Source organism: Gymnoscopelus microlampas, assembly GCF_963454915.1.
Source record: "Gymnoscopelus microlampas genome assembly, chromosome: 7".
Classification (NCBI taxonomy): domain Eukaryota; kingdom Metazoa; phylum Chordata; class Actinopteri; order Myctophiformes; family Myctophidae; genus Gymnoscopelus; species Gymnoscopelus microlampas.
Window position 1 is genome coordinate 8,560,036 of NC_139944.1, and position 16,143 is coordinate 8,576,178.

The 16,143-nt window shown below is 41.0% G+C and overlaps 1 protein-coding gene across 1 annotated transcript in view; it reads right to left on the reverse strand.

Moving 5' to 3' along the window:
* Window positions 1-773: 773 nt before the first annotated feature.
* Window positions 774-16,143, reverse strand: part of LOC311049760 (macrophage-stimulating protein receptor-like) — a 31,673-nt gene continuing 16,303 nt past the window's right edge. Inside the window, exons 9-21 of the mRNA XM_084063585.1 lie at window positions 15,859-16,029; window positions 15,335-15,422; window positions 14,635-14,859; window positions 13,178-13,324; window positions 12,424-12,583; window positions 11,604-11,693; window positions 10,628-10,816; window positions 8,197-8,277; window positions 7,531-7,712; window positions 5,483-5,592; window positions 4,831-4,996; window positions 4,015-4,151; window positions 774-2,888 (exon numbers count right to left, since the gene is read on the reverse strand). Of these exons, the coding sequence (XP_083919711.1) occupies window positions 2,675-2,888; window positions 4,015-4,151; window positions 4,831-4,996; window positions 5,483-5,592; window positions 7,531-7,712; window positions 8,197-8,277; window positions 10,628-10,816; window positions 11,604-11,693; window positions 12,424-12,583; window positions 13,178-13,324; window positions 14,635-14,859; window positions 15,335-15,422; window positions 15,859-16,029 (1,960 nt within the window). The 3' untranslated portion in view covers window positions 774-2,674. The remainder of the gene's footprint in view (window positions 2,889-4,014; window positions 4,152-4,830; window positions 4,997-5,482; window positions 5,593-7,530; window positions 7,713-8,196; window positions 8,278-10,627; window positions 10,817-11,603; window positions 11,694-12,423; window positions 12,584-13,177; window positions 13,325-14,634; window positions 14,860-15,334; window positions 15,423-15,858; window positions 16,030-16,143) is intronic.

Sequence of the window (16,143 nt, forward strand, 5' to 3'; positions counted from 1 at the left end):
GCGGACCCTTAAGGGTCTGTATAACTCTGAGCGTGTACAAATGGAACCAAATGGTTGACAATTTACATTTAAGTTACATTTAGGATTTTACAGTGTAGAATTGGGTCCCAGAGATGAAAGAAATACAAAAGGTATCAAATGGGGTTCTGTGGCCTAATGCATATCAAACTGCAGCACCACTGAAGCTGCTGTTGTTCTGTTCTTGAACATGGTCTTGGTTGCCCTCTAGTGGTTCATCAAGATACTGGACAACACCTACTTGTTTGGTTAATTGACTCTATTGCTTAATTCTTTAAATGCTGATCTACGGCTAGCCCGGCTATTTTCGGCTCATGACACCGGCACACAACAAAATATAAACTTGGCTTCATGGCTGTTGGTGCTAATGTATGACACCTGTATTTCCCTCCAGGATTCAATAAAGGTTGATCGTATCTTATACAGCGATGGTGTGACCAGATTTCAGTTACAGCTGGACAGTGCAAGGTGTGTGTGTGTGTGTGTGTGTGTGTGTGTGTGTGTGTGTGTGTGTGTGTGTGTGTGTGTGTGTGTGTGTGTGTGTGTGTGTGTGTGTGTGTGTGCGCGCGCACACACGTGCGCGTGTGTAAATGTTCTAATAGAGCTTTTAATTATCTAATTTATCTATGGAATTGTGTCTGAGCATTTCATCTATCACAGCAGAACTTAACCCATTAATAACGGGAACGCATCTGTGTCGCTTTAGATTTCCTTGGCTATTCAAAAATAGCAGATATACAAGCTCATAGCGCGGCACCGAGTGCCGCGCTATGAGCTTGTAGATCTGCTATTTTTGAAAAATCTTGACTTTTTTCAAAAAACTGTTAGGATTTAGAAATGTTTTAAGAATCGCCTCAGGTCTTAATGGGTTAATATAACACATACGCATGTCTTTTTTAGAACAAGTAACAACATTGACCCCTGAGAGTAAGTGGTATAGAGATGACTACAGAGTCTTGTACATTCACCTGGCAGACTGTACCTGTATATCTCTCTTTGTCGCTGAAACGGTCGTCTCGTTTTAGATCCTTAAATATCAACCTTGTCTCTTATTATTCTTCAGATTAGAACAATTATACGCACCAACATGTCAGACATTCATCAGTTTGTGCCATAGACGTAAAAATAAAAATAAAAAGTCTCCAAAGTCAGTCAGTTTATAAAGCTTCAGGCTTAGAGAGATCAGAAAGGCCATCTATGATCTGGGAGAGGTGTAACACTAAAGCCCAACATCTTAACCACTAGCCTAAAGGAAAATCGCGAGAGATATTAGGCTTTTGGTCTTCCGGCAGAGGCTCTGAGCAGTGGTGGAAAGTAACTAAGTACATTTACAGTACTAAGTACTGTACTGAGTATTTCCAATTTCCACTACTTTCACTTCTACTCCACTACATCTCGGTTCCAGCCGTACTTTTACTCCACTACATTTATTTTTGAAAACTTTAGTTACTAGTTACTTTGTAGATTTAGATTATGATTACAAAACATACATTAACCACTTCAGCCCTATATACAATTCGGCCTTTCATACATTTGAAAACTTGTGAAGCGGGACATTTGCATACTGAGTACTTTTGTACTTTTTGTACTTTAAGTACATTTTGATACTAATACTTTTGTTCTTTTACTCAAGTAAATTTAGAATTCCGGACTTTTACTAACAGAGTATTTCTACATTGCGGTATTGATACTTTTACTTAAGTAAAAAAAATGTGAGTACTTTTTCCACCACTGGCTCTGAGCCATTCTGGAACACTCACCCCCCCCCCCCCCCCGCTTTGACCTTCGACCCCAACCGGGAAACCCGATCCGTGTCACGGCACCAATGTAACGCATTGGAAGAGACACTAAAGCCATGTTAGTCTTTTGGTGTTCAGACAGGGGGCTCTGATCCACTCTCCTGCTACAATCACCCCCCCATTTGACCAGGAAAAACTATCCGGGTCACGGCATCGATCCCGGGTCTCCCGCGCGGGAAGGGACGCTATGGCCCAAAGGGGAATCCCTCCTGGCCCCCGGGGTGGGGCGGGGAGATATTAGTCTTTTGGTCTTCAGGCTACAGAGACATCCGTAGAAAGGGAAAGGCTTTTAGCTCCGTTCCTGCCTCTTCTTGACCGTCTCAGTCAGGACTCCCCGTCCTACGGTAGGAGCTTTGTGGCTTTGGAAGGCCCACCTGGATATACAGATATAGTACAAGACTACTGGTTCTCAACATGGGAGTCCGGGGACCACCAAGGGGTCCAACATGGACCGTCACAGACCTGTAACTCCTGAGAGTGTACGACTGAAGCCAAAGGGACCCTTACGGCCCTATAAGAGAGCACACAAATGGACCCGTTTGGCTCCATTTGTACACTCTCAGAGTTAAATGAACACTGAGGATTTTACAGTGTAGATTGGCGTCCCAGAGATAACAAATGAACAAACTAGATCAGGCACCTTCAATCATCTAGTTTAAAGTTGTCTCCATATATGGGCGTGATTCGTTTGTGACGGCCCACCGTCCACCTTCCATCCACAAGGCAATTTTAACATAAAAGAAGAAGATGGGGGGGGGGGGGGGTCCGTGGTTTAACGCATCACAAACTGGGGTGGTCCTTGAAATAGATTTTTTTTTAAAAGCTTGAGAATCACTGCGTCAGACTGTGTGTGTCAGTCAGTCTGTGTCTGAGGCCTCGGCCTCGTCTGCAGAGGCGGTGAGGCCGGGGTAGGGTCTGGGCTGGTCCAGGTTGATGTAGGTGACACTGCTCAGGCTGATGTAGTGCTCCCCCTCCAGGTAGGACAGGATCTCCTGCACCTCCAGCACCAGGCTGTGGAAGTCAGGCCTGCACTCGGGCTCTGGGTCCCAGCACTGGAGCATGATCCCGTACCTGGGTGGAAAGAGAGTGTGTGCGTGTGAGAGAGAGAGAGAGAGAGAGGGAGAGGGAGAGAGAGAGAGAGAGAGAGAGAGAGAGAGAGAGAGAGTGAATGAATGTGGAATAAAAATGAATTAAAAGTGGTGTAAGTGATTTTTATTGGTTAAAACTAAACGTTTTTTTTGTAAAACAAAAACATGTAAAGCTCTATCATTCTGATAGTAATCATTGCTATATAGAATGTATGTTCAGTAACAGAGGTCTCCCTGTCTCTCCGGCTCTTTAATAAACAGAAAATACATTTTCAGGCGGGTTGCCAATTGCCAGTTGCCATACAGGAGAGAGAGAACCCATTTATCAGCTTCAATTGTATATTGTTCCAGTTCCAATTTTGTGTTTGTGTTTGAGTTCTTTCGCCTGATTGGATCAAATTGGTATCCCGCCCTGAAAATGCATTTTCTGTTCACTAAAGAGCTGGAGAGACGGGGAGTGCCCTGTTAGTGAACATATACTATAGTAATGATTACTATCAAAATATAGAGCACTTAACACTGTATTTTAACAACACTATATCACTTACAGCATGAACAAGCTAGGGAGCTTAACTTTAACTATGTAACCGTTTGCTTATGTTGATGTATGATTGTATTGATACTGGTGAAGATGATCAAATAAACAACCCAACTAAACTAAACTAAGAAGCAAGTAATAACAGGGTAATGAAACAGCTGAGTATGTCGTCACTGTCGGGCAGAAACCTTGTATCTCCATTTTTCAACTTGTGTTTTTTTGTAAATGAATGCTGTACATCGTCATACAACAGTGTCACACGAAATCTACGATCTACGTGGCGCATAGCGACGTCATGTGTGAGCTCATAGATCTGCTACTTTTTAATTTGATTTATTTTAAGTGAAAGTGAAAGTGGTTACACATACTGTACCCTTGCGTTACTTTATACATATTTAACCAATGAAAAGTATTAACAAGAGCTTGTGACCAAATAATAACTACGTTGATTGGATCCATTGGAACACAGGTTATTTTCTTCCATTTCCTGAAACGTAACTGTTTTGGACATACAAGGTTTGCACCCGAGCAGCAACGTTATGCTGCAGTGGTGCATGCGTGTGACCCTTACAGAGCATCTGGACAGAACTGGGGGTGCAGAAGGCGACGTCCCTTCAACAGGTAATGGGTGATGTCATAGGGGTCCACGTTAGGATAGGGGCTCGCACCTCTGGTCAGCAGCTCCCACATCAGCACCCCGAACGACCACTGCCACGGGCGTTAACAGTAGAGCATATCGTTTTTAAATACAGAAGGCGTATTGGGGAAACACATTATTTAATTTAACCCATTAAGACCGGGAACGCATCTGCGTCATTTTAAGATTTCTTTGGGCTATTCAAAAATAGCAGATCTACAAGCTCATAGTGCGGCACTAGCTTATATATCTGCTATTTTCAAAAAAATGTGAAAATGTGTGCAAATATTTGAATATATAATATATATATATTTTTTTTTAAAGGGAACATTTGTAACTCAAATCTTTGCTTCTGAGGGATTCTACAAATGTCTTCTAAATCCTAACAGTTAAAAAAAAAAACTTATGTCGCTATAATATCAGTGGTTCTCAAACTTTTTTATGTCAAGGACCCCCCAAAATGATATGTATTTGGCCGTGGACCCCCATCTCAAAATGTGCTGTTCCAGAGACCCCCCAGAAGCAAAAATATGAGTTAAAAATGTTCGCTTAAAAAATATATTTATTCAAAGATTTGCACACATTTTCCACGATTTTTCTAAAAATAGCAGATCTACAAGCTCATAGCGTGGCACTCGGTGCCACGCTATGAGCTTGTACATCTGCTATTTTTTGAATAGCCAAAGAAATGTTAAAATGACACAGACGTGTTCCCAGTCTCAGTGGGTTAAGTGGATTACATAAACCTACCACATCAGACTTGGTGGTGAACTTCTGCGTCTGCAGGCTCTCGATGGCCATCCACTTGACCGGGAGCTTGGCCTTCTTATGGTCCTGAATGCTGTAGTACTCCTTGTCGAAGACGTCTCTCGCCATGCCAAAGTCTGCCACCTTCACCGTGAAGTTCTCATCCAGCCTGCAACGTCCATGGATGTCACAGACAATGAACCACTCACTCGCTCACCTGTCTTACAATTATCATATTTGAACTGGGGACGGGGGATCCCCAGTTCCCCTGACAAGCACTTGGAATTGTAGGCATTACATTTAGTTTGACTCAGTTCCACAGATAAATATTGTGAAAATAGCCGATCTACAAGCTCACAGCGCCTCATACTGAGTGCCGTGGGGGTCCCTGGCTTCTGGGGGTCCCTGGAACAATATATTTTGAGATGTGGGTCCGCAGCCAAATACATATAATTGTGGGGTTCCTTGACAGAAGAACCACTGATCTAAATAACATTCTGTACCTTTGTGGTTGTGAAAACAAACATACAAAATAAAAACGACAAAAAAAGCCAACCTAAATAATATGGTAGGCTATACCGCCGTTATTCAGACAGATTTGACAACAAAAGGCTTTGTCACTGACATTCTTAAAGTTTGTGTGATTCACACTCACATGCAGTTCCGCGCTGCCAGGTCTCTGTGGACAAACTTCTTTTGGGCCAAATATTCCATCCCCTTGGCAACCTGCAGGCCAAAGCCAATCAGGTCCTTTACCGTTGGGTTCTGTGGAAGAAACATGAAACCAGGCGAATGTAAAAACCTGAATATCAAGTAGCTCCCATTCAAATCACTTTTAATCCACACAAAAGTGATGTTTCAAGCAACATTAAATACACATAGTCCCAACTACAGAACCACGTTATAAAAAACACAATTGAATTTTTCACATACACAGATTGCAGTATAACTCATAAACCTACAATTGTTTGAACTCGGGCGGAATATCCATAATAAAAACTATTAGAGGCACTAATTATAAAAGTATCTAATTTAGTATTTTGACTGATTGATTGATTGATTGAATGCTTTATTTAGAAAGACATGGTAACAGTAAATGGAAGTACAAATCACAATACAAGGTCCTCTAAACTGGATCGCTCATAAAAGCACTTGGCTTATTTAAAATGAGATCCCTGTGCACTCAAATCATGATGACATTTAAGACATACACATATACACTACTATGCAGAACGTCATACAATCAGCTTACATATTGCTGGTATGAAAAACAAGAAATATGTACAAAAGACAGTTTTAGGAGGAGGGGAGGGGGGGTAGGTTAGGACTTTGACAGGGGCCAGTTTGGAATTGCAGCCTCCTGAAGGTGATTCTTTAGGGCAGTTTTGAAAGTGAGTAGGGTTTTACACTCCTTTACTCCTTTGGACTGGGAAAACGTAACACCATATGCAAAGAAGACTCCAAAATAAGAAACACATCATATAACAGATGAAACATAGTAGAAGTGTAGCAGCAGTCTTACTGTTAGAGACACAGGAATGGTCTAATGTCAACATCCTCTTCAACATTTAGCGGCCAAAGTGGCCAGTGTCCAGGCACATTTTAGGAGCATAAAGTTTGTCTCCACCTCTGTGTGGATGTTTTATTAACTCAATTCCTCTCCTCCCTCTCTCTTCTCTCTCTCTCTCTCTCTCTCTCTCTCTCTCTCTCTCTCTCTCTCTCTCTCTCTCTCTCTCTCTCTCTCTCTCTCTCTCTCTCTCTCTCCCTCTCCCTCTCCCTCTACCTCTCCCTCTACCTCTCCCTCTCTCTCTCTCTCTCTCTCTCTCTCTCTCTCTCTCTCTCTCTCTCTCAACCGTAGTTTTTACCAGGTCAACATTTTTTATATAAGTCACTTGAGATCAAACATCTCTCTTTTTTTTAAGACCTGGCCAAAAACAACATCTGAGGGTGGAAGTGCTGTGCCTGTGTTGTACCTTGGCAAAGCGTAGCCACACGACTCGTGTTACTTTGTTTCGGATAGTACTGCGGTGTTCAGCAGTGGTGTAAAGTAACTAAGTACATTTACTCAAGTGCTGTACTTAAGTAACATTTTGAGGTATGTTTTACTTTACTGGAGTATTTCCAATTTTCAGTACTTTTACTTCTACTCCGCTACATCTCAGAGGCAAATATTGTACTTTTACTCCACAACAATTATTTGAAAACTTGAGTTACTAGTTACTTTGCAGATATAAATTATAATATTAAAAACACACATTAACCACTTTAGACCTATTTGAAATAGGTATAAATAGGCTATTTTATACCTAGGCTATTTGGCAAGGCTATTTGAAAAATTGCCGATCTACAAGCTCACAATGAGCTTGTAGATCTGCTTTTGTACTTTTACTCAAGTAACATTTTTAACACAGGCCTTTTACTTGTAACAGAGTACTTGTATTGTGGTGTAGAAGTGGATACTTCAACTTAAGTAAAATATCTGAGTACTTCTTCCACCACTGGTGTTCAGTGGTATTTTCTTGGAGGTGACTGAATGACTCAGTTTTTGTGAGTGAAATTGTTATTGCATTGGTGAAAATAACCAACATGGGTAATTCCCAGAGGGGAAACAGGATAAACAGAAAACCCTTAGAACATTATGCTGACTCATTCTCTGAACAGGTCAAATGTTCAAGCTTAAGTTGCACGGTAACGCTGACTCACCCTGTTCTCAGACCGGATGAAGTGCCGTACGTCTCCGTGCTTCATGTACGGGAGCACCACCAGGGGGAGCCCTTCCTTGGGCAGCATGACGCCCAGCAGACACAGGACATTGGTGTGATGGAAGCTTTTCATGATGATGCCCTCTCTGAGGAACTGCTCCACCTCCACCAGGTCCGTGATCCCTGAGAACACAGCAAACGACGATATTATACACACTCTGTCTGAAACAGAGAGGTTTTTACCCCATAAAGACCGGGATAGCAATCTGTCATTTTCGATTTTAACCACTTTAACCATTATTCTATACTTTGGCTATTCAAAAATAGCAGATATACAAGCTCATAGTGCATCACCGAGTGCCGCGCTATGAGCTTGTAGATCTGCAATTTATGAAAAATCATGAACATTAAGTGCAAATCTTTGAATATATATATATATTATTTTTTTTTAAGCGAACATTTGTAACTAAAATCTTTGCTTCTGGGGGGTCCCTGGAACTAAATATGTTTGAGATTGGGGTCCTCGTCAAATACATATCATTTTGGGGGTCCTTGACATGAAAAAGTTTGAGAACCACTGATATTATAGCAACATAAGTGTTTCAGAAAACTGTTAGGATTTAGAAAACTGTGTTACGGTCGGTGACTTAAGCAGGTATTCACATACTGTTCAGTGATTTCACAGCACAGTGGATCTCTTGATCATTGCAGTCCATCAGGTATCCATGGTAGACTGTCCCAAAGTGACCTGTATGAACGCAACAATGTATGGTGTGAGATATTCTGCAAGAAAGTGTACAGTAATGAAATCAAACAATGTAGCCTAGTGGTTAATTTAGCATGTTGCTTTAAGTGAATGAATAAATCAAGAAATTAACATATTAACACATTCCCTGCCATAGAGACACACGAGGACAACAAATTTCACGCCCACTTTTGGGACAGCGCCGCTACTCGAGGTCCGAACGATGAACTGCAGCTGCCAATGCATTCCCTATGAGAGGATATGAGAGTTAGCCTACTTTTAAAATGATCCTACGTTAACTGGAGACGATATTTTTTTAAATAAAAATATGTTTCCAAATGTATGGAGTGTCTTTGTCAACATATCTTCTTGTTTTCTTAATAGTTGATGTGTTTCACATTTAATTTGCCACTTTAATGGGTTACCCATAATGTTAACACAGCAGCGTGTAGACGGCAGACAGACAAGTAGTCACATTTCAGTGACATCACTGTCTTTACGAGCGCCGAGCGCCGACTTTGAATTCTCATCCAAATCCCGACTGACTTTGTTCATGTCTATATTTTGAACATCATATTAATGTTCTACCTACCGTGGAGCTCCGACGGTACATGAACAATTAAAAAGTGTGGGTTTACTGCTGTTGTATTAACTTGCCTGAATGTATGTTGGGGAAATAACCCAACTAAATGGAGGAGTGACATATCCCGACATTTTCAACTACTACTTTCAACTAGCTTCATGAAAAAAACAAGAGGTAATCATAGCCGCTTGCTGCTTCTCCCTTCCTTCAACATACACCAGACCACGCTAGGTCTCCACGGACCCCCAAGGCTCTCACACGAAAGTCACTTTGGCCACAAGCAAACAGCATGCATGCAAACAACCAATTACACGCTACTTCAAGAAGCAACCAAATAAGGCCAAAAACGCTTACAAAAATAAGCACACTGCCAGTCATGTACGAGAGATCTACAAGCTATGGGGCAGGGAACGCAGGCTAAGCCAGTCATGTGCGAGGGATCCGCAAGCTATGGGGGCAGACACGCTATGCGCTATACACCGTATGTTAGGGGAGAGTCTGAAGTGAGAGCTGGATAAATGAGGTACAATGTGTCAAATGGAGTCTGTACGGCTGTCGATAGTGGCAGCGGTGGCCTAGTGGTTAGAGGGGCGGCCTTGATACCGGAAGGTCCCTAGTTCGATTCCCCATTTCATCACATCAATCATGAATCACCGCTGAATAGCCCTTGAGCAAGGCTTCCATGCAGGGTCCGGCTGGAAACAAGCTTCGTGCTTAGTCCGACACCCTGGGTAAACAACAAACTTTGCTTTGATAAATGAACACATGACCTCGGTGGGAGAGGAGATGTTGTGTGTTTTGGACAAACAGCAGTGTGGTGCTGATGTTTGTTGTGTGCAGCTTAATGTCAGGGACCCCCGAGGGTCTCCAGGGACCCCAAAGCGGTGCGCGATGTTTCGCGGGACCCCCAAGGGGTCCGTGATGTTTCGCGGGGGTCCCAAGACTCCAAGGCCCCCCCCCCCCCTGTTTTTTTTTATCCCACGATTGTGTAACCCCAAAATAAGCGAGCCTTCACTAGAGCCCCGTGCGCGGTTAGTTAATATACAAATAGTCTTGCAAGATGCTGTTTGGATAATTGTCCAAAAATAAATAGCCTATACAAATGATACATGAGAGACACAAACGTATCTGGGTATTGAAAACCTCAAGGGATGCGTCCGTGACGTATATTATATACCTTGCGACCACTTAAACTTTACATTTCAGATGCTAGAACTTTTGACACACTGATAGAGTACATTATAGTATATTGTGGGTAGTATATCGAGATGACAGGTATGAGACATTAAAAAGGATAAATTAAACAAATGGGACAGTTTATTAGAACACAAAAAAAATCGCTACAGCCTCAGTAGTTAACCAGTGAAATGATGGTATTTTACAATGCCTCTCACAGAGATTGCATTGAGAGCGAGAGAGAGAGTAGCGGCGCTGTCTCAAAAGTGGGCGTGAAATTTCTAGTCCCCGTGTGTCTCTATTGACGGAGATCTCCGTCTTTTCAAAAAACTCTAACGCAACTTAGGAATGATCCTAGGACCCTGAAAGGATGGGCGCTCCACCTCCTGAGCTATACTGCCACGTTAGTGCAACATATACAGTATCACAGGCCTACTCTTGGCCCACCCATCCGCCGTGTGCGTTTTCAGAGCCTGTTTATTTTAAACCATTATTATTTTAACCCAAAATAGAAGATATACAAGCTTGTAGATCTTTTTTAATCGTGGAAAATGTGTGCAAATCTTTGAATACATATATTTTAAAAAGGCCCACCTTTGCCAATAATCTCGTCATGCTGAACTCGGAGCATCTCAGCGGGTATGAGGACATCTTTGACCTCCTCCAGCAGATCAGGGTTGAGGCTTTCCTGAGGCAGCAGTGGGATGGCCAGAGGTTCGTAGTTGGCTGCATACAGCAAGCCATGGAACGACATGCCCCCTGAGCCTGACGTCTGGCTGTGGTCTAAGAGAGAGAGAGAGAGAGAGAGAGAGAGAGAGAGAGAGAGAGAGAGAGAGAGAGAGAGAGAGAGAGAGAGAGAGAGAGAGGAGAGAGAGAGGGGGGGGGGGGGTGAATACATACCTATACTTATATCTACACACTTTACTGATCTTGGTACATTACATAGACCTACTGTACATATAGAGCCATATCATAGCCATGATCCATATGAGTAAAATGGCCGGGGTGATTCACTTATCTCTGGAACACAGTTCTTATATGACGCAATCTAAGATTTGTCTATGGGGAATCCAATACAAAACAATGACGCTGTGTCCCAGGGGGATAGCGTGCGCGAGAGAGAGAGAGAGAGAGAGAGAGAGAGAGAGAGAGAGAGAGAGAGAGAGAGAGAGAGACTCCCCATTGAGAGAGTTGCTCTACTATTAGGTGCTGTTGTTTAGTCTGTTTACTTTACTTAGCCTACTTTATTTGTTTATTTGGGAGAGAATAAGGCTTTCTTGGGTTTAAATCCTCTTAACAGACCTTGTATTGAACTGTACTTTCCTGTGCTTTTTTTTGCAAACTGCTAATAAAGTATTCAATCAATCAATCAATCAATCAATCAATCAATCAAAAAAGAGAAAACATATTCAAGAACACGGCATACACAACTATATACAGTACAGTAGAGTTGAGGATGCAACTTTGCTTGATTGGTTGTAATGATGGATCAGTGATCAGATGAATGAATGATTATCTTGGTTGCTGGATGTATGGATATAAAAGAGATGTATCAATGAATAAATCTCACCTCGTCTGTAATCATCTGTATGTGACGAGTCAGGATTGCTGCTCATTTGCCTCCGACTCGACAGTCTTGACAAACGGAACTCTACTTTAGCTGAAAAGGCACATTTAAAGGTTATTGCACAACAAACTCATATTTAGACCACCAATTGACCACATTCACACAGCGGCCATTTTGCTCAACATCACGCAACCCCACATCCCCTAGTATGACGTAAATGATTGTGAATATGATCAATCTACAGTAGAGCAGGGGCTCTACTGTAGATATATTATAATATTAACAGAAAATATATCAAAATCAACATTTAGAACCAGTAACTGATTTAATCTTTGCTCATGTAAATATATAATATAATTTAAAAAAAAATAATATATATATATATATATATATAATATATATAATATCGAGAAGCAGGTTTTTGGTCTATGAAAAGATTGGGGCAAAAAAAGCCTGCCGCATGCGGCTTTATTATGACTTTGGTCATTCTTGTTTTAATACTCTTTTATTCATATATTTCATATATATCAACAATTTTTTCCAATTAAATCGATTACTCTGATTAAACACTTAATTAATTGTATTTGACTTTATTTTGTTCACCGTACAATGGTGAAAATAGCACAACGTGCCACATTGCAACTGGTTGTGAGCTTGTAGATCTGCTATGTTCACAAGTATGTTCTTTTTTTATTAATCGTTCATTCATTGTAATCGAGGCAAACGTTCTAAACTATTGTGATGTTGATTTGAAGTCACATCGCCCAGCCTACATACATTATATCTACAATATATCGAGTAAGGTTGAATGAAATTCTCGTACCTTTCTTCTTTCTCCTCAGATGGGTCATGACCATGAATGCGAGGAAGGCACCAACTACCAGGGCACAGATGATGCCCAGCACGATGCCCGCAATAATGGTGCGACTGCTGTCTTCATACACCACCGTGCCAACGTCGTGAACCTCCCCGTTAACACACACCTGCAGCCGTGAAATGCAATGTACTTGATCAATCACACTTCATGAATGGCAACTGTTTAACCACATTAACCCTGGTGTCTAGGGTTGCAAATAAGGGACACCCAGAAAACAGGGAATGCCCAGAAAAAGATAAGATCTCACTGTATATATGTTCAGTTTTTGTATATTATCTTAACCACTTAGACCCCAGCATCCAAGCTATCAGCTATTTTGAAAATGTTTTGAATATGGCTTAAAGCTGCAATCCATAACTGTTTTTGTATTGAATTAGACATGATATTGATCAATGTGTATGTTAATACAATAATAACTAACAACTGCAGTGGTTGCAGTGTTGATCTACTTGCTCTTCTTTTGAGAGATTTAGATGCTAGTTGACAAGTGGTATTGCATGTAGCTCAAAAGTGCAATATATCCTGTCCCCAAACAGGCTTTCTGTATTAGCTCATCAGCAGAACGTTTGGCGCTCACACAGGGGGATCTTGAATTCCAGATCAGGACGTAAACGTTATGTATTCCAGCTTTAAGTCATGATTGATGATTTATTTATTTATTTACACATAAGTCATGATATTGATGGGACAGATGCTTTACCCTGACAGGCAGTCCCTCGCTGGGGACAACCAGACCCTTTGGTATCCTGCAGGTCAGCTCGTTCAGCAGGACCTGGACATTGCAGTCCACACCACCGATGGTCATTACGATCTTCATGCACGAGTTCACTGCATTCAGCTCCAAATGCTGCGGGGAACACAGTTTGAAGAACATTTAATAAAAACAAAAGATTTCCACCCATTAGTGAGCAATTGCATCACACATTCACACACTTCCTTAGAAGAACAAGTCACCTTATTTCAACTTCATCTCCATATTTATATGGGTTCTTCTCACTATAAGATTGTAGCGTTGCTGTATTTGTCCCAGAAGCACGCTGATGAAATCTATCTGCCGATTACATCTATCTGCCGTTTACATAACTGGTGGGGATTTCAAACTATTTGCAACAACAATGAGGCAACATCCATGCGCACTGATTTAGCACGTTAACGATCCTGCATGAGAAAGTTTCCATTAGATTGAAATCTCAGCATGATGTTGACAGTGACGCATTAGTGAGGACATGGATGGATACATGGATTTTTTTTTATGACGTTTCTTTTTTTAAATAGATGAACTTGTATAGATGAAAAATGTGTCATCACAAGTAGCACAACCGTGCTACTTTTCATCATAATTTACTGCATGAATTGTTCTCGTCAGGGTGGTATAGGATACATTTTCTGGGGTTCTAATCATCCACCATCCAAGCCTCTGGCTTGGACGGGTGTTCCGACAAACACAACTGGTGGAACTTGGGAACTAGAGTGGAACTAGGAGGGAAGTGAAACTCCTCACTGTCAGGTGAAAAGAAGCAGCTGGCAACTCCATGTGTATCAGAGGACACATGTTGTCGACACCACTGTTTCCCAAACAGTGGTGTAAACTCATGTTTGGGTCATGGACCAGTTTTAATGGGTCGCAAGTAAATATCTCCTTTTTGTTTTGTTTCCTACATTTCAAATAAAATAGACCTATATATTATTTCAAAAGATTTTTAAAAAGTTTAAAACTTTCCATCAATTAAAAACAATTCCAACATTTTCCAAAAGTGTTTCATCAGAAAGAAAAAAAAACATAAGAAGTTTGTGAATATAGCAGATCTACAAGCTCAGTAAATTGTAGATCTGCTATTTTCACTAGTTTGGGTCCCGGGCAAACATCTTATTTATCTTTTGGGTCTTGAGCTCAAAGGTTTGGGAACCAGTGGTCTACACCCTCCCACATGGGTCAGCAGTGATACACGTGGGGGAGAATTGGTGTCACGACTATATTGGGAGACATTCTTTAAATAAATAAATATTGGCTACAGCATGTAAACTGTGCACATTTGCTATTAACCTGGCCTGTGTGGAAAAGAAACAAACAACCTAAATCCTAAACTAGAGGCATAAATGGGCTGAAAATGACACATCCATGTGGAGAGATGAAGGAGTGAGGGAACATATACGCACATGCAGTGAGACTTCATTCACTCCTGGGATGAGCCTCAACACTTTCTCATTCTCAAAGGGAATGACTTTGAAGTCGGGGTAGTAGTCAAAACGTTTCTTCCAGAGGTTATGAGCTCCGTCCATGTCAAAGGAGATGTGTCCTGTGTCTGACTTATCCTCTGGAAACACAGGGGTCAAGCATTCCATGTGGGTGGCATTCAGTGTCTGACTGCACACCCGGGTGACCTGTTTAGAAAGCAGTGTAAATAATCATAACAAATAGTTTGGGCAGGATGACATTAGGTAATTGATTCACAGACATGTTCATAATCGTCAGTGTACTTATTGATTTGTTTTCTTTCTACCACACTCTGAATATAAGGCAGATGTTATTGGTTATTATTATGAATTGAATGAACTTCAATTAAACTTAATTGAACTTACTGTAGAATTGTTTTCATAGAATATCAGAACTGATCATAGTGTAATATTAAAACACACTAGTATGGAGTCAGAAGGTTCTCTATTTATATTATATGCAAAACACATTATAATGTTAATGATAATCATTTCCAATAATAATAATATTGAAAATGATTTTAATTCATAACAAAATAATTTGTATACACAATTAGCTGATCTACAAGCTCACAATACATCGCAATACGGCACATTGTGAGCTTGAAGATTGGCTATTTTCACAGTTTTTTAAATAGCATACCTGAGAATGATTGGTGGGAGATGTGTATTTGACCACAGTGTGGTGCACGGAGTCTAGGTTTCTGCCTTCAATCATCAGCCTGGAGCCACTTTATGAAAGAATATCAACACTTCAAGTTATGTCCAAAAAGGTTCATTTTAACCCTTAATGTTATAGTTCATTTATATTATTATGACATAACTAAGATGCAACGTTATACTTTATGTCTTAGCTTGTAGCGTTATGCACCTTACTTACCTCACTGTAATTATTTGCTCCTGACAACACGGCAAAACTCTCAAAGTTCATTTAAAGTTTTACTGACCAGATAAATTAACTGTCAAATAACAGAATTATGGTATCTCTGTTTGCAGGCAGTAGTTTAGTTTACTGCAATGCCATCGCTCAATGTAAATCGTTCTTTAATCAATTATCTTTGGCGAGGGACACCGCCATGTTGTGAAGCAAAGGTTATACTTATTAGGAAGATCATCTGATGTTGCATTGGAATATAGAAGATAGAAGATAGAAGGTTGTTGTCCTACCGTCTGAAGCTGCAGAGAGGAGAGACACCAGTGATGACAGGGTTCTCTTTGTAGACAAAGGTTTTAGTGTTGACCGCCGTAGAGCTGTCAATGAAGACCTTCACTTCTTTTTCACCCACAGCTTCCACAAGTTGAGAGAGGCACACTATGGAGGATGTATCCCCACCAGAGCTGCACAATATAGAGGTATAGCATCACAAAATATACACACGTGCGGTGCAATAGTGACAGTGCAAAGGATAGCTAAGGCAAACTGGGCCAGTTATTGTCGTAAAACACTTTTAC